This window comes from Echiichthys vipera (genome assembly GCF_963691815.1).
Source record: "Echiichthys vipera genome assembly, chromosome: 20".
Taxonomy (NCBI): domain Eukaryota; kingdom Metazoa; phylum Chordata; class Actinopteri; order Perciformes; family Trachinidae; genus Echiichthys; species Echiichthys vipera.
Genome location: NC_139845.1, coordinates 2,855,325 through 2,874,926, shown reverse-complemented (window position 1 = coordinate 2,874,926; position 19,602 = coordinate 2,855,325). Strand labels below are relative to the sequence as shown.

At 46.3% G+C, this 19,602-nt stretch overlaps 1 protein-coding gene across 1 annotated transcript in view; it reads left to right on the top strand.

The window, feature by feature from the left end:
* celf2 (cugbp, Elav-like family member 2) overlaps nucleotides 1-19,602 on the top strand; it is a 250,147-nt gene that overhangs the window by 197,885 nt on the left and 32,660 nt on the right. Inside the window, 2 exon segments of the mRNA XM_083935660.1 lie at nucleotides 1,729-1,863; nucleotides 11,569-11,648. Coding sequence (XP_083791786.1) covers nucleotides 1,729-1,863; nucleotides 11,569-11,648 — 215 coding nt within the window.

Here is a 19,602-nt window from a genome sequence, read left to right as displayed (position 1 = left end):
TTGTAGTGTAAGTGACATGGAAACAGTCCTGTGTTTGTTCGATCCCAACTTCCTCCCTACACGGATAGACTTTGTCGCTCTTACTTCTGTTGTCTGAGCGTCCACTATTGACGTGAATGGGTATCATACTAACCTGGTGATGTGAATACTTGTTCTACAGGTGGAACAAGTGGTTAGGTTTAAACGACTAAACCACTTGATTAGGGGCTAATGTTTGTGACTCACCGGACATGAAAAGCGTCAAACTTCCTCCCTACGCGGACAGACTTTGTCGCTCTTACTTCTGTCGTCTGAGCGTCCACTATTGACGTGGATGGGTTTACAGTTGAAAGCCCGGTGACCTCATACAGATGCTCAAGGGTGCCTCGTGCGTTTGTATCAAACGCAGAGGGCCGTGAAGATCAGCAGTGTTTGGTGCCCTGGGGTAAAAAACGGGCTGAAATATAAGTAACATTAAAGGGAATAGTTCTGTACCATTAAAGAAATAGCTCATCATAGTTCATTCATAGCTTTAGAGAGTTGGATAAGACGATTGAAGCCACTTTCATGTCTGTACGGGAAACACAAAGAGAACATCCTCATCATCATCGTCATCAAGTTGTGCTTTGATCTCCTCATCTAACTCCATTTTTACAAAAATGTCTAGTTATATCTTTAAAAATGCACAATTCAGAGAAAAAGAAACACCACACATATTCAACAACAGCTCTGTACATTACATAACATGTATTTTACTTCACTTTGTCTGTTTGCGTCTGAATATTTCTGCAAAATTTACCAAAAGTTAGCATTACGTAATACCTCATTAGCATTTTTAAACATAACATTTCATAAAACTTTCCCAATCTACTGTATAAAAGCTTTTATGCTTTTATGTTTGAGTCCCTCGTGTTGCCTGCCAGATTGGGAGTTGTCTCTGGTCTGGCCGCGGGGGGTGCTGTCCCGTGGACAGTTCTGGCCCGGGCGACTAGAGAGCTTTGCGCCTTGGTGCGGGGGCTCCTGTCTGCCCGGGTTGGGGGGGTCTCTGTGGCGGTGCTCCCTGTGACCTTGGACTGGGATCTCTCCTGGTGTGGTTGGCCCCCTAAAGGGAGCTTCCTCTAGCCTCCTCTGTACCTCAGGTCTCGCTGCCCGGCCATGTCTCTGTAGTGACAGCTAGTGTTTGTGTAGGTGAGAGTGTGTGTATCTGTGTGTGTGTGTGTGTGAATGTATACATGTGTGTGTGTATGTCTCTGTGCATGACTGTAGGGGTGGGAGTGTTCTTTTAACTTTCTTCCCCTGATTTGATTTGATGTTTCTCTTTTCTGTACATCTCTGTAACTCGGCACTTTGTGATACTTTTCTGTATGAAAAGCACCGTATCAATAAAGGTTGATTTGATTTGATTTGATACTCTGAAGGTTTTTAACAAAAGGGTTTGTTCACACATCACCCACAGCGTCATTTAAAGCACATTTTAGTCCTAATAATAAGCTGAAAATGTCTTGATAAAAGGAGATATCTGTAAAATCCGTTTGACTTTAATGTGTCAACAAAATAAAACAAGAATTCCGAACCCAATTTTCACATTTCTGTCCTGTAAATATGCAAATTAGCTCATATTTGGTAACATAATGAACCATTCCCACATTTAAACAAACCGTTTCTGTCCTTTAAGCTGTGAAGTGCTGTCCTCCCTTTCTATTTACACTGCGTATCTTCCCCCCTTCTTTCTCTCCTTTGGCTCTGCAGCGGTGGAAGACAGGAAGCTGTTCATCGGCATGGTGTCGAAGAAGTGCAACGAGAACGACATCCGGGTCATGTTCTCCGCGTTCGGCCAGATCGAGGAATGCCGGATCCTCAGGGGGCCCGACGGACTGAGCAGAGGTGTGTGTCGCTCCGACTCACTTCCATCCACACGTAATGCTCCTCATGTGAATATTATTACCAGAACGGCCTCCAGCTGCTGTTGCTGTTCATGCTGTGTCGTGACTCTGACTCAAAGTCCTGCAGGAAGCCTTTACCGCACGGCTGAGTGGCGAGAGTCGGCTGGTTGGAGACGGTTTCTGAGCCAATGGTTGCGTCTCGGAACAACAACAACGTTTCACGTAACACTAACTTATAATAGATAGAATGGGTTTGTTTTTTAGTGATTCCAACAAGGAGACACAGTGGTGGTCCTTAGTCGCCGTGTCCAGGTCGTGTCCCTGGATGGTGATCACGGTTCGTCCGGCCGCCGGACCCTTCGCCAGGTGGACAGAAACCGGTTTGGGGTCCTGGAACGAGAGAGGATGATAAATTAGATATTTGCATTCAATGGAGCGAGTGTGAAGTGAGCTGTGGCGGCCATGTTTGGTTTTTATTTTTTGGTGTGGTGGTTAACACTGTTGCCTCACAACAAGAGGGTTCCTGGTTCGAATCCCGGCTCTCTTCTGTGTGGAGTTTGCATGTTGTCCCCGTGTCTGCGTGGGTTTTCTCCGGGTTCTCCGGTTTCCTCCCACAGTCCAAAGACGTGCAGGTGTTGGGTTCATTGATGACTCTAAATCACCCGTAGGTGTGAATGGTTGTCTGTCTCTGTTTGTCTCTATGTGTCCTGTGATAGACTGGCGTCCTGTCCAGGGTGGACCCTCCTCACGCCCGATGTCAACTGGGATCGGCTCCAGCCCCCTGACAGGGACAAGCGGTTGAAGATGAATGAATCATTCCAACTACTTTCTAGCGTTACCATTCATTGCATCTTTAACTTAGAGGTGTTTTTGCTGCATAATCAGCGGTTAATTTGCATGTTTTCAGCCACATCTCTCTTCACTCTATTACCGGAAATTTTTCCTGAGCTGTCAATGTCACGAGAAGACGTTGTTTACTCTAAACTTTGGTGATTAGTGTCTTCCTGCGACAGGAAACAAACCTTTTTAGTTAGACATGAACTCCCAGGAGACAGTTGGTTTAAACGGCTCTGTCTCCTTTTCCAAAAAATGAACCTGAAATATTTTTTAAACGCTGAGATCAGACATTGTTGTCGTAAGTTGTCCAAGACACATGTCGGACCCTCCCTGACCAATCATAGCCTGCCGTACGCGACTTGCAAGTGATGCCAGTGACCAACTTCCCTGTTCCACCCGACAGCGTTTACATGTGTAAACACAGTTTCTCTGAGTCAAAGTCGTGTTCACTGGGCAGTGAAGGCGGCCTCTGTTGTCTCACTCCCCAGTCGCTAGAAAGAGTATGTCAGTGAGCAGCGTGTGTGTGTGTGTGTGTGTGCGTGTGTGTGTGTGTGTGTGTGTAGAGAGTGAGATTACGACCCACAGGTGTGAGTAATTTAAAGGTTGAATATGTAGAATCTTTATTAAAATCTATATTTTCTAATAAAAGAATACACCTGTGGGCGTTTTGAGGGGTACACAATGCAAGTATTGATTTTCCATAAAATAAATTTAGTCTGAATTTGTATTTTAAACATTTTTGGACGGGTTTGACAATGACTTCCTGTCACGTTTTGTTTCCATTGTACCGGGACAATAGCGTTGGACAACGCTGGTTGCCAGGGTTGTCTGTTGTTGATACAGACACAAGAATCATTTTGGGTTGAGAGCTAGCTAATCGATATCACACCACAGCTAACGTTAAATCATTCATTCATCTTCAACCGCTTATCCCGGGGTGGGGGCTGCAGCCGATCCCAGCTGACATCAGGCGTTAGGCGGGGTCCACCCTGGACATGACGCCAGTCTATCACAGGACACATAGAGACGAACAGAGACAGACAACCATTCACACCTACGGGTGATTTAGAGTCATCAATGAACCGAACACCTGCACGTCTTTGGACTGTGGGAGGAAACCGGAGAACCCGGAGAAAACCCACGCAGACACGGGGACAACATGCAAACTCCACACAGAAGGGCCCCAGACGGGATTCAAGCCAGGAACCCTCTTGCTGTGAGGCCACAGTGCTAACCACTAGTCCAAATTAGTGGTTACCCTGTATGATTCATCGCTGACATGGCGCCGTCTGATCGCTTCACACACTTGGCAACAAACCTGGCAACCCGACTGCTGGAATTTTTTTTGTTGTTGTTGCGACTACGATCTTGAGACACTAGATGGCGGTGTTTGGCTCGTTCTCCGTATTCAACCTTTAAGGTTTGCGTGTTTTTTCAGAGTGACTGAATTCGTTGTATCAGGTCCTGTCTTTCAACCATCTGGTCCAGATTTCCTTCAGGGTTTTGAGAGAGTCACGTCAGCAAACACACATGAACCGGAGCGACATTTTGAAGCTGTTCTGTCCACTGTGAATACATGCTTCTCTTTTTTTTGCTCTATATATCTCTTCTCCCCTCTCTCTCTCTCTCTCTCTCTCTCTTCTTTCTTCCCCCTCTTGCTCTCTCAGCTTCAGCCCCAGATCACCACCCACTCACCCTCTCCTCCGACCTCCTAACCTTCATTCACATCCTTCACCTTCCCCGCCGTTCCACTTTAGCCCCACCGTAAGCCAGTCCTGAGCCCTTTGATACCCCCAGAGTGCGGCTTAGGGCATTTTCACACCACACTCCCAATCTGGAGACTTGTTGCAGCTTATTGCATTTACAGTATCTTCTATTTTAAGCAGAATTTAAATTTCTAAGTCATAGCAGCAACTTTCCTTTCCTTAATTGGTTGAGAAAAGACGGAATAATTCAAGAAAAGACAAATGAATGCATGCACAAATCACAAAACATAAAGTATCAGAATGCCAAAGAGAGCAGTAGCGCTGAGTATGATATGAAAATCTTCTATACTGGAGATAAACAACACTTTCATTGGTAGCTTACCTTGAGGAACCCTTTATTTAATTTCACAAAAAGATGCCAAAGTCTAAAATTCAAGGTTCAAGAATCCTCCATTTGCACCCAAGGATAAAACGTGTTGTGCAGGCAGGGGATTTAGAAGTCCAGGGTTAAAACAAGACATCAAAACAAATACATTTAAAACGAGCGTCGTCACAGTCTCGAGTATCAGAACTCCTAAGAAAGTCCCGGTGAACGGCTTCTACACACATTTACACTCGCACGCTAACTCAAAGGCATCTCATGCTAGTTTGGTTTTGGCGTAGTTGTGTCTTATCAAAGAAGAATTAAAGAAAAATATGAATGGGACTAGACAAGTGTAGGTGTTACGGACACAAATCAGTCAGTGCTAAATTAGCAATAGAGCCCAAGAAAGCAGAATCAGTAATGTCCAGATGGAAACCCTAGAGCAGGGGTGTCAGACTGATCCAGTAAAGGACCGTCTGGCTGCAGGTCTGGCTGTGTTCTTGCTTGGTTGGAATGAAAACCTGCAGCCAAACGGCCCTTTACTGGATCACTTTGACACCCCTGCCCTAGAGACTCTCACAAGAGCCGCCTCCTGAAGACCTATCCTAACTACAACCATGCGATGTCAATGTCTTGACTTAACCATCTTACCATAACCAATTCATAGTCAGTGCCATACCTCAACCCTCTTGCAAGACTTCCGCAAGTCTTGATCTTCCATCTGGACACAACCAGAAGAATTTCAAGTAAATCGTAACGATTACAACAAACACAGGGAGTCCATGTAATAGCAACTCATGCTAGCACTTTCCTTAAGTGGCGTAAAATCATCTCAGGGTCTTTTCGGCAAATACACTCGTCAAATAAGCCACAATTTCTTTTTGTGGAACAACTATTTACGGAGGAACATTGGAAAGTTGCTAACAGCCGAATGTGGCTAACACTGATTAGCTCGGGGCAGCACGGTGTACTTATTAAAACCACTTTTTTAGCCACTAGTGCTGCTCAAAATAACACCAAACCTCTACAGTAGCATGAGAAGAGTCCCTACACAGAAATCAAAGCACCAACAACGAAGTGTTTTGAAAGACTTACCAACTGGCCCCTGTACCAGCTCCTCTCGTAGTAATGTCCATTCTAGTCGATTACCAAAATTGCCTCAATGGCTTATTTGATAAGTGTATTTGCTGAAAAAGACCCTGGTTTCACTTTAAGACCTTCAAAGTCAAGGATCCTGGACGGTCGCTAACAGCCGGATGTGGCTAACACTGGTTAGCTCGGGGCAGCGCGGTTTAACCACTAATACTGCTTAAAATAACACCAAACCTCTGCAGTAGCACGATAAGAGTCCCTACTCAGATATCAAAGCACCAAGGAAGTGTTTTGAAAGACTTACCAACTGGCCCCTGTACCAGCTCCTCTCATAGTGAAGTCCATTCTAGTCGATTACCAAATGCAATCCAAAATTGCCCCAATGGCTTATTTGATAAGTGTATTTGGTGAAAAAGACCCTGGTTTCACTTTAAGACCTTCAAAGTCAAGGATATGTCCAATAAAAGAGTAAATTTGATGACCCCAAATGTGGCAATATCTCAAAGTTGCTCTCCGTCCCCTCCACACCAGAGGCAATCATGTAATTCCCGTACGTCAAGGCAACACAATGTGTACTCGAGGCTAGTTTGAAAGCTAGACACAAGCCGTCAAACCGATGGGATTTGTCCACTCCCCAGTTCTCCCAACAAACTAGGGTGGGCAGGCAGAGTTTAAAATAACCACTCTAAATATGTCCAAAGTCCGTGGATCATACGGTCCACATGCCCAGGTCTCCCAAGTACTTCCAACCATCCGTCTCTCATCTATCAATCCAAACTCACCTATTGTACCTCCATAAATAGCTCTCGTAGAAGCACAGTGACCCCTTCCATCATCAACCCACACACCTGCCCAACCCATCTCATTTCTTCTATCTCCCTGATACTCCCTACCTCCCCCTGCCCTCTCCCCTTTGTGGTTTCTGTGTGCTGAGGAAATAGGGGTTTATTTTGAAACTCTGTCCTCCTCTTCCTCCTCCTCCTGTCACTTTGAGCTGTCACTGTCATCGTCACGGAGGCTCCATGTGGATCTGTCGGTCCTGTTATATTTTTTGTCTTTGGTCCTCGTTGACGTTTTGGATGTGTTATCGTTCACTTTAGTCTCATTTCTCAATGTCTGTTCTCTCTTTTTCTCCTCAAGGTCGTCTCTATCTAGAACCGATTGTCGCCTCAAACCAAACTATGCAGTCTCCCATGTCCCTTCTTCAAAAACAACATCTCCCCTCCCACGTCTCTATCAATTCACCCTTCGCCGCCCTAGAATCCTCCCTTGCGTCAATTTGTCCTCTTTTTTTCCCAGACATCAGCCTCCTTTTATCCCTCCCCTGTTTCCTTCTTCCATCCCTTTCCAGCTCCTCTCTTTTGTCCTCATGAATATTTCAGATGTGATGGCCGAATCCGAGTTTCTGTCGAACTGATATAAACATCTCGGCGGCAAGCCGAGGAGGAAATACCCGATCGTCCGGCTCGGTTCTGGCTTGAAAATAAGCAACCCTAACCAGGTTGGACATAAATAGGCATTTAAGGATTTCTATGTGCCTACAAGTCCCAGAGGCCCTCGGTCCCACCTAGCTGCGCTGCTGAGCTCCTGTTGAAGCACGGCATCAATCAGAAGAGAGCTCCGCCATCCCACTATTAATAAAATATGGATCACACCACCAGTGGATGGCTGGGCCTTGGGAGCTACCCTACTTTCATTAAAGGACTGTTTGGTTCTCCGCTGACAACAGAATGCGGCCCGTGAGGTATTTTTAGAGCTGAAGCCACTTGCTTGCTATGAAAAATAAGACAACTAGCCAGCCAGGAAGTGGGCCTCTTGAAGATTTTCTATAAATTCATTGTTAACAGCTTTGAAACAATGTTTAAGAGCGGAGAAAATGTATTTTTTAAAGCTTTGACAGGCAAGCAGAAACTGGTTAGAGATAGAAATGTTGTTTTTTCAGAGAGGGGGGGTGGAAGTGTTCAGTCTGCCAATTGGAGACAATACATTTACAGTAGATGGTATAAATAGAGTCAGCCCCCCCCCCCATAACTGATCCAGTTCTGGGGCAACAGTTCTCCGCGGAGGATGGGGTAACCTGCAGGGCCGAGCAGTTAAATGACAGATTGTGGCCTCTCTAAAATAGCCTCCCCTGAATCAGTTGAAAAGATGACCCCCTTTTCCTGAACGTCCTATCTACAGTAACATCAGCTAGCACTGCTGCAGCCCGGCGCTGTCAAGGACCGGTTGCAAACCTTTTACTGGGTCAGTGCTGCAGAATCTGATAACCTTCAGTCTCTTTTCATTACATTCCTGCCTCTCTCCGATGTTAAGTCAGCGAGGCAGTTTAATATGAAAGGCGAGTTAACTGTAACTTCCAGGTGGCAAGGACATGAACACTGGAAACGAAGGATAAATGCATTTCACACAAGATCAAAAGCAGGTTCACACTTTAGTTTTTAATGTTTGTAATGATCTGTTTGAATTTAGGAGTGCTTTACTTTCACTTCGCCTCTTAACTTTGCATTAGGAGTATTTTCTGATGGGCTGGGCGACATCATTGAGCTATTGCACAAGAATAAGGGACTTTAGGGCGCACTCACACTGTCCTTCTGTCCCGTGCCCCGTGCTTTAGGGTCCTTGTCCCCCCCTCCAGGCCCGTTTGTACTCACACTACCTGGACCTCGGAGAATGCTTCTTGCTGCCTATACGTCATCACGCCGTAACACGTCACACGCATTTATGCATCATCACAATGCGTCTCTTTGTTTCCAAATCTTTCCGTAGACGTTTTTGTGCGTCTTGTCGACTGTTTTTGAATCTTTTCATCGACCAAATCTGCAGTAAACACTCCACCTCCGCATCACACCAACGTGAGCCTTTCGCCACCATTGTTGTTGTTAAATGTCCGCGCATGGTCCCTCCTTCTTTTTTCTATGTCCGAACAGGCGCACAGGAAATGACCTCAGAACCGCCGTAGGCCTCGTGCTCGTACACGTGCGCGCGCTCGTGCTCGTAAATGTGCAAACGCGCTCTACAAAAGCCCACCTCTCTCAGGCCGCTGGTCGTAGTTATGCGAGGAGCGGGTCTACTCACACTGGTCGAACGCACTAGGCTTTAGCCGAAAAAACGGATTTGGCCCGGTGCGGAAGGACAGTGTGAGTGCGCCCTTAAGGGCTAGATACATTTAACTACTTTATTGGGATTAGGGGCAGATCTCGGTCATGGTTTTAAGAAACCAACATTGACTCTAGATGTTATTGAATGATACAGAAAAACACTATGGGAGGCACAGTTGTCAGCGCCCAGAGCAGTTTCTCTCTAGATATTGTCCGACAAATCATGTCCAGACCATAGACCTTATAGAAAATGGACGTAGCATACCCGTCGGGGTCCGTTCTCTCAACTTCTCTTTACTCTGAAACATTTCCGCTACAAAATAAATCAAAAGACAGGGTTATTATTGTAGCGTGGCGCGGACATGCTTCTCTATTGTCAAGGGAAAAGCCTCCGATGGAATATGTGCCGCAGATGTGTCACTAGTTCTTGATCCAATCGTCCTCGCCTATGGGAGTCGCCATCTTATCAGCCTTTGACTCCGCCTCATTTCCTCTGACCAAAAAAGGGAATTGATGTGACATCGGGGGGAGGAACAACCGTCCATCTGGCTGACGTTTACCTCCGAGGAGAAGTGAGGGCCAGAGGCTAGCTGTCACATTCTCCGAAGATTATTTCCACTTAATGAAAATAACTTTAGGTTTGGTGTAGGCAAGGCATGGCGCTTGGGTAGAAGGTGCAGGACATGATGCGGATTACACTGCGTTCAGGTAGCCGGTTCTTAATTTGTCATAAACAACCGTGTCTCTTGCCGTTCCTTGAATTTGTCTGATGACTTCAGCAAAGGTCCTTACTGACAGAAGATCCTTAATCTTGTTGTCTCTCCAGTTAGACATTTTGGTTGCCGTCTATGTGTAAATTATTTTCCTTCTTTACCCTTGGAGGTCGCTCGCTGTGGATTCTCCCGCTCTATTCACACATGGGCTCGATCAGACATCACACAGATTTTTATTTAGGAGGGAGCTGGCAGGATAAAGTCTGTTTAATGTCCTGTCCAAGTGATTCAAACATGCGCATTCACACATACAGCTCCTCCGGTAATGTCTAGATAGTTTCGGGTCTGCGGTGCATGTGTAAAAGGACGTGACGCTCTGGGTTTAATGGTTAAAGGAAACCGTCGTTGAGATCTGGTAAGAGACTGAACGGGAACCGACGTTGGTGGCTACGAACGCTCACCCATTGGCCTCAGGTTCTGCAGAACTAAAACAATGTTGTGCTCCTTCTCTCTTTACTCGGAAACATTTCCGCTACAAAATCGATCAAAAGACAGGATTGTTATTGAAGTGATGCGCGGACATGCTTCTCTGTTGTCGAGGGAAAAGCCTCCGATGAAATCTGTGCCGCGGATGTCTCACTTGTTCCATCACTGCAACAGTCTGCTTTTGATAGAGGTGGAAGAGGACAATGATCGCATCTATTTCCACCTCACATCTGCCCCACCACCCTCCCTCACCCCTCTCTCTCTGTTGCATTATCCATCCTCGCCTCTCTTTTTCCCTCTCTGCCCTTTCATCCCATCCACACAGCCAGGTGGAGTCTATCTGATGACCCAGGCTATTTCCTCTATTGCCAAACCACGAGCCAGCCAACCTGAATGTGTGTGCGTGTGTGTGCGTTTGCATGTGTGCGTGCATGTGTGTAATCAGTTCAGGCTTGGCTGCGCTAACATGGCTTGGTGAGTTTGTTAGCATATTATTAGTCCGGGGGGTTGTTGAAGCACTTCTCACATTATCTCCTCTAATCACTCCCTAACCAGCCAGACCAACACAGCCTTGCATCGCCCCTCTGACCCCGACACAACAACCAATAACAACCCCCCTCTGGCCGCGTCCCGTCTTGATTGGCTAAAATCAGTGTCAGTCACGAAGGAGGTCGACCACACCTTCCCTCCCTCCCCTCGTCTCTGTTTTTAGATTGGATTAATATGATTTTTTTTTTTTATCTGATTCCCGTCTCCTTGTGCCCTCGCAGATATTTTGTCCCGGCTCGCCGCTGCCACCGCCACCGCCACCGCCACGTCTTTTTCCTGTTTGACAAAAGAGAGAGAGAGAGAGAGAGGGAGTGCACCCAATCAGACGCACAATACCAGGCCCAGATTAATTCAAATCGCTCTCTAATGCAAATTTGGGTCTGATTTACATTGTTGAATTGTTGAGAGAGGAGAGCGGTTGAATTCAGGTATGACTAATTCGGTCAGCGCGTAGGAGCGACAGGAGAAAATAAGAGACAGTGACAGAAAGAAAGAAAGAAAGAAAGGAGGAGGAGGAGGAGGAAGGAGGCGGGGAACAGCCAATCCAAACGGAGACTGTGGTTGCCTCTGTGGATGTGGGCGAGGTGGCCGGACGGGGTCGGGGAGGGGGTTGTCATGACACTGCTTGTTTTCTTCGGCTGTTGTTCCCGCAGCGGCCGACGACACTGTTGTCCGCCTGTGAGCTGTTCTCTGTATCAATCTGTGTTTTTTTATAACAACGACGTGTCCAACCCTTTTGTCTTGTTTTTGTTCTTTCTCGTCTTCCCCCCTTCCTTCTGCCCCCTCTGCCCCACCTAACCCCATCCTCCTCCCTTCCACTGCCCCTCCATCCCTCCCTCTTCTCCTCTTCCCTCCCTACAGGATGTGCGTTTGTCACGTTTTCCACCAGAGCTATGGCACAGAATGCAATCAAAGCCATGCACCAGTCTCAGACTATGGAGGTACAGTACTATTGCCCTCCCTTCTTCATCTCTCTCTCTCTCCCTCTCTTTGTCTCTTTCTCTTTCTGTCTCTTTAACGACTTTGACACATGCACGTCACCCTGTTAATGTGCTGGAAATTTAATATGCCCGTCTCTTCTGTTTGAGTATCTGTGAGCCCCAGAGTCACCGTAAAAAGTCAGGACTTATGACTGTGCTTTCTAGGTTTCTGTCACGGCTCCAGCACGGCTCACGTCTGAATGCTGTCACATTCACAGCAGTTTATCCGCTTATTTTATACACAACGATCATAAAGTCACTGTTAGGATTCACAAAATGCTGTAAATGAGCCAAGTGTAAGTTCGGGACACTCTCTGACACTCACTTCAGATCCGTCTCAGTGATAATCATCAAACCCGTGCTTAACCAAACACTTTTCCTCCAGTTTGACATCAAATTATTAACCAATAAGGATCCAACTGTGCTCGGACAACTGTTTAAAATAGGTAGCAGGGTACGTTGAATTAAGGATGAGACTGACATTTATTGGTAGATCTACTCGAGTCAAGTCAGATTTATTCAAACATCACAAAATGTACAACTCACAACGGCATATTAGGGCCATTGAAAACCTTCAAATGTCTCAAAAGCCGACAGTGCGCCTTATAATCCGGTGCTCCTTATATATGGACCAATATTGAGCCACAACAGGTCTCCAACTACGGTGAGCAGCCGCCGACTCTATTTTCCCCCGTAGAAGAAGTAACGCGCGGTGCATGTTGAGATATACGACTGCGTGAAGCGTGCCGTTTCATTTCCATGTGTGTGTTTGTGTAAAGAGCCCAAAATGGCTCCTGTTAAGAGACACGCTTACGACGCAGAGTTTACACTCAAGGCCATTAGTCACGCAGTAGAACACGGGAATAGAGCAGCAGCCAGAGAGTTGAACATGAACCAATCAATGGTGCCGAAGTGGAGGAAGCAACAAGACGACCTGCGCCAAGTAAAGAAGACTAAACAGAGTTTAGAGGGAACAGAGCGAGACGGCTGCAGCTGGAGGACAAACTCCAACAGTGGGTTGTTGAACAGAGAGCAGCGAGTAGAAGAGTCCGTACGATCACTGTTCCACTGAAGGCAACAGCGCTAGCACGCAAACTTAACATCAATGAATTTAGAGGCGGTCCTTAACGTTACCCCAGCCTCGACTGTAGCGTCTGTTCTATGCTCCTTATAATGCGGAAAATACAGTAATAACAAATATGGAGCCAGGGGAACAGGGTAATATTCTGATAGAAACTCTGAACTGACTAAAGTCATACAGTTACAAGAAAAAAGTTGGATTTTCCCTGAGATTAAAGTCGTTAATTTTTCTAAGTTCTTCCATTCGTGAGGAACTCGGAGTAGAGCCGCTGCTCCTTTGCGTTGAAAGGAGCCAGTTGAGGTGGTTCAGGATCATGTGGTAAGGATGAACCCTGGGCGCCTCCCTAGGGAGCTGTTCCAGGCACGTCCAGCTGGGAGGAGGCCTCGGGGAAGACCCAGGACCAGGTGGAGAGATTAGATCTCCACACTGGCCTGGGAACGCCTCAGGATCCCCCAGTTAGAGCTGGTTAATGTGGCCCGGGAAAGGGAAGTTTGGGGTCCCCTGCTGGAGCTGCTGCCCCCGAGACCCGACCCCAGATAAGAGGCTGAAGATGAGATGAGATGAATTTCTCTCACAGATCTATGTGACAGAAACTCAGAAAGGGAACCACATCACTTCCCTTCTAAAGGTTTGGTCAACCTCATCGCATCACAGAGGCTGATTTCTGAGTGATGCTGACTTTTGCCTCTGAGTATTACCCCCCTCCCTCAGCTTTGAATTAATATATTTTTTTGCCTACAATGACTCTAATAAACCATCGCACAAGTTCGCCTCGAAGTTTCAAATCTCAACAACGTACATCATTCTCCATCTTAGACACTTAAATCAGGTAAGGTGACTGTGGCTCAGTGGAAGAGTGGGTCGTCTTCCAATCGAGAGATCAGCGGTTTTGATCCCCACCTCCCCAGGTCCACATGTCAAAGTGTCCTTGGGCAAGACACTGAACCCCGAATTGCTCCCCGTGCTGCACATGGGTGTGTAAATGTGGTGTGAATGGTTAGATTAGATGGTCTGTAGATGTCCACTGCCATCAGTGTGAATGTCTGTGTGAACGGGTGAATGTGACAAACACTGTGAAAGCGCCTTGAGTAGTCAGAAGACTAGAAAGGCGCTTTATAAGCGGGGTGTATAAGGGGGTCTTAAAGAGACAAGCTCTAAAGCGGAGCGTTTGAGACAGACAGAGGGTGAATACAGGCGTATTCAGACAGACAGGATGAGCCTTGTGATGAAGTCCGTCATGTGTTTGGTCACACGTTTCCCAACGAGAACAAACCTCGGCAAAGGCTCAAAACCGTGACCAAGAAAAAGCTTCACCTTTGACATGACAGCAACAATGTGCGGGTGGTGTTACAGACCTCATCAGCTGCACAGTGACCCCGGCGGGGCCATAATGGGGACCCAGCCCGAGCTTCTTTTGTGCCCCCCGCTCCTGGTTTTGGGGGCGCCTTTGTCAACATTGTCAGGCCGGTGAGAGGGCAGGGTGACAGGGCTGTGATTGGGAGAGAATTACATGGTGTAAGACGTGTGTGAGTCAGAGAGAGAGAGCGAGAGAGAGACAAAAAAGTGGTAATAACAGGCTGCGTTGAAGAAAAAAGACGAGCGGCGCTCACCCTCGTAGCCCCCTCATTAGAGCTGATCATGATAATCACGGCTGCTATTGATGTGCCGTGACCCTGACATGGGTAAAAAACGCACGCTCCTCCCTGCGTCTGTCCGCGTACAGTGCAGATTCTTCTGTTTATGTTGGCACGCGGCGAGTATTGGCGAAGTGTCTGTGTTGATTTATGTGACCGAGCGGCAGCAGCAGCAGCAGCGTGTCTGTCTTTCTGAGTGGAAGGAGTGACACTCGGCGTTAGTATTAAGCTGGAATTATCCTCACGTTGAGAAGTCGCCTGCCACGAACGGCCCAGTAAACACCGCCGCCGTCCTGGCTTTTATCAGGCACGAAGCCTTAAACCAGAACCCAACGGTTTTGCAGCGGACGACGGGCAAAATACCTTTATTTCCATTTGAAAACAAGCTGTCTAGCCACAGGCGGACCCAAATTGCCGCAACCGTTTCTTAATGTTCCTCAGTTTTTGCAATTTAAAAGTAATTACTTCGGGTCCGTGCGAGGGAATGAGGTCTGTTAAATAGAGTTGGGTTATTGTCTTGGCTCTATTGCACCCCACTGTCTTAGATAGAGCGAGGTTGTGCGTACATGTCAGAAAGAGGAAAGTGTGTGTGTGTATGGGGGGGGGGCAGCGGCAGCGGCGGCCCGGGCTTTCCATTCGCTGATGGCCCTGTCACTGTCATATCCATTCTCATTACGGCGTGACATTCAGGTGGCACACAAACACACACACTCACTGAATGTCAGGGCCGTAATGAAAGTGGATGTGAGCGAGACAGGTAATTCACCGCCGCCGCGCCTCGAAAAAAATACACACAAGCAGAGAAGTGGGTTGTATTTGTGCTTTACATTATTCACTCCCTTTGTAAATACTCATTTGGCGCTCGGCTCCCCACTCTGTGCAGTGTTTCCATCAACAGTGATTCCTGTTTCAGAATGGTTCCTGCCCTCGCCGCGTGCACACACACACACACACACACATATACACTGTCGATGCACACGCGTTCGAGCGCATGCAGACGAGAGCTTAAGTAGAGCATGAGAGACAACAGAGCGGTGTCTGTTTAAATGGCGAACAAACACATCCGTCAACCTGAAGTGAAGAGAGGAGACAGGAAGTGGAAAGAATATATTAGATTAGATTAATCGGGGCTGATGTCATACGAGACGGCGTATAAAGCTGCATGAGCCCATATGTTTTTATCAGGAGGCGTCAGCTGTATTAGGTTTAATACACCAACCGTGACACCGGCATCCGTCACCAATGGTCTCCGACCGGTCTCGATGTACTGACTCGTAAACGTGCTCCCAATCATCACTCACAAGCAACTAGAAAGGTGTGTTGGTGTTTTCACCAACCTCATTCCCCATTGCGGGACAAATAAAGGAATTCTTCTTCTTCTTCTCTATAAAAACGTAGCAGCCAGGTAAGCACGTGAGCACACGTCCGAGAGGCGTCGGCGACAAATGACGGACACAGCGCCGGGCGAGAGCAAAAACGAGACAGTGAATCTAGAAGAAGAAGAATTCCTTTATTCATCCCGCAATGGGGAAATTCAATTTTCACTCTATTTTTTCATGTTACACACACACAGGCCCGAAATACACACACACACACAGGACCTATATACGTGCAAGTAATGGAGAGATGTTAGAGCGAGGGGGCTGCCAGTGGACCGGCGCCCTGAGCAGTTGGGGGTTTGGTGCCTTGCTCACAACACCAGTGCCCAGGAGATGAACTGGCACCTCTCCAGCCACCAGTCCACGCTCCATTCATGGTCCACACAGGGGACTCAAACCAGCGACCCTTCAGTTCCCAGCCAAGTCACCTATGGACTGAGCTACCGCCGAATCTAGGGTTGGCTTTCACCCTCTGGCGAGCTCGCTCTGCCTTTAAATATCGCAGTAGCTAATTCAAAATGCTTCCCAATGATTCAAATAATGTGAAAAACCCATTGAAGAGACGTGTTTTTGATGCTTGCCTTTGACTCAGCGTGGAAGATGTTTTTGGGGACAAAAGGTTAAAACAAATGTGCAGAGAGAAGTCCGACCTGGCGCGCAAACTCCTAACAGCTTTCCTTTTAGCGCTGCAGATGACATGCTTTGACATTTAAAGGCTATGTGAGTGGTAAATAAATGAGATGGAGAAGGTTCAGAACACATAAACTCTCCTGAAAGCAACGAGAGATTGATTTTCAAGGTAAACGGACCGGAGCTTATAAGTTCAGTTTGCGTGTATGCGTCAGAGCATTTGGGGAGAGGAGGGAAGTGATGTGTAATGCTCTCTTCACGGTTGTCTCGGAGAGTCGGCTTCAGAGAGCGTAGTCAGCTTTATTAGCTCGGTGAACTCCTGGTTGTGTTTATCAAAAAGTCTGAAACTTCTGTCACAGACAAAAACTTTTTTTTTGACGGTGGACAGCGAGGTGAGGTGAAACCACAGCCTGGAGCAAATTATCCATGTGCTATGATTGCATAGTTACACATTTGGATACCATAATTGGACCAGGTGCTTTTGATTTCCTATGTACGCAGTATCATTATGAGACTAGAGGTTGTCACTCCGTCAGCCTGCACCGACCCGACTGTCAATCACAGCTGCAGTGTGATGTCATCAAACATACAACACAGATTTTCGTGTTTGGAGGCACGGATGGATTCCTGCACAGGCCCTTAGGGTCAGGGTGCTGAAAAAAACACAAAACAATCACAAAGAGATGCTAATTGACTACCAAGATACACAGCATATCTTCAAAGAGACAAAAAGACATACACGTACCGACTCAAAACGAAACAAAATGGCCACAAAGAGACAAAAAACATACACGTACCGACTCAAAACGAAACAAAATGGCCACAAAGAGACAAAAAAGATACACGTACCAACTAAAAAGGAAACAAAATGGCAGCAAAGAGACAAAAACCATACATGTACCAACTAAAAATATAACAAAATGGCCACAAAGAGACAAAAAAGATACACGTACCAACTAAAAAGGAAACAAAATGGCAGCAAAGAGACAAAAAACATACATGTACCAACTAAAAATATAACAAAATGGCCACAAAGAGACAAAAAACACACATGTAGTGAATAAAAATGAAACAAAATGGCCAAAAAAAGACAAAAAACATACATGTACCAACTAAAAACAACACAAAATGGCGACAAAGAGACAAAAAACATACATGTTCCAACTAAAAACAACACAAAATGGCCACAAACAGACAAAAAACGTACATGTACCGACTAAATTGAAACAAAATGGCCACAAAGAGACAAAAAACACACATGTACCGACTAAAAACGAAACAAAATGGCCATAAAGAGACAAAAAACATACATGTAGTGACTAAAAACGAACAAAATGGCCACAAAGAGACAAGAAACATACATGTTTCAACTAAAACTGAAACAAAATGGCAGCAAAGAGACAAAAAACATACATGTAGTGACTAAAAATGAAACAAAATGGCCACAAAGAGACAAAAAACACACATGTAGTGTCTAAAAACGAAACAAAATGGCCACAAAGAGACCAAAAACATACATGTACCGACTAAAAACAAAACAAAATGGCCACAAAGAGACAAAAAACATACATGTAGTGACTATAAACGAAACAAAATGGCCACAAAGAGACAAAAAACATACACGTACCAACTAAAAACGAAACAAAATGGCCACAAAGAGACAAAAAACATACATGTACCGACTAAAAACTAAACAAAATGGCCACAAAGGGACTCTTCTCATGCTGCTGCCGAGGTTTGCTGTTATTTTCAGTACTATTAGTTGTTTAAAAAGACCTTTGAATGCCTTCACCGTACTGCCCCGAGCTAATCACTGTTAGCCACGTCCGGCATCAGTCTGCTCTGATTGGTCAGTGTTTCTGGGTCTCCCACATCTGAGCTCTGTCTCTGTGTCTCTGCACCGTCACTGCAGCCGGAGAATGACTGTAACGTCTGTGTAGCTTCACCCTCTACCTATATCATGGGTGTCAAACTGATCCAGTAAAGGGCCGTGTGGCTGTCAGTCAGGTGTGTTCTTGCTTGGTTGGATCCTTTACTGGGTCACTTTGACACCCATGACCTATATAGTATAGCTGTGACATCACAACAGTACAGGAAGTCCTGACGACTCGTTTAAAGACATACAGACATACATACGGGCTGTGTGAATTGAGTGTTATGTCAGTGATTATATCGCACGTCAGCCTGCTTTAGTATAATAAAAATACTATATGTGACCTTTATAACAGTCAATGAAGGCAATTTGAAGTCCGCCACTAACAATGAAAAGTACCATAAAGAGGAATTGAATGGCTGTTGCAAAGATACGGCCATAAAATGGGGTTTGATATAATGAAAATGTTACTGTAACTTTTATTTTGAGTGTGAAAATCGTATTTTTCAAAACCCCATCCTTTATAAATCCAGGGTTTTCCGCGGACAGTGAAGCTGATTCATCCCCCTCACGTCTGATTAGCACGCAGTGTTTGATATATGAAAAGTTCAAGCTGTTACTAATCTGCGATGAATTATTAAAAATCCCCCTACGGTCAAAATCAATGATGGTTTGTTTCTCTGAGCGAAAAACCAACAGTTGGGCTTAAGCTGCAACTTTCCCTCCGCGTGTTTTCATCACTTCGGGTCAAATCGCCCTGAAAAGCGTTAAAGTGCAGCCGTGGGTCTTTGGGGAGCTCCGGCGGCACCAGGCGTAGAGACCCCTGGTCCTCCGCCGCTTTCCCGGGGCAGGACTCTCATTCTGGGCTGCATTTCCCCCTCGCTCGCCGGGTGTCAGCTGGAGTAATGAGATATTTAGCGGAGACGTATTGGGGGCCCGCTGTCTCCGGGGGAATCGACTGACACTCTCCCTCCCGAATGCAATTCTCCCGTCGTCTCCTCTCCTTTAGCCGTCAGCGGTCAGAATAAAGAGGGAACATGACGGGCGGAGGGACGCAGTAAATATGGCCGTCAGAGAAGAGACGTGCTCGTTCGGCTGATAGAGTCGAGCCCAGGCCCGCGGAGGAGGGGTCATCTGCACACACACACACACACGCGAAAACACACACATCCTGTCAAAATTAAACAAAATGAGAATAATAATTATAATAATATTCATTCATCTTCAACCGCTTTTCCCTGTCGGGGTCGCGGGGGGGCTGGAGCAGGTGATCCATTCAAGGACAGTAGTAAAGTAGAAAATCTGACAATTATGTTTG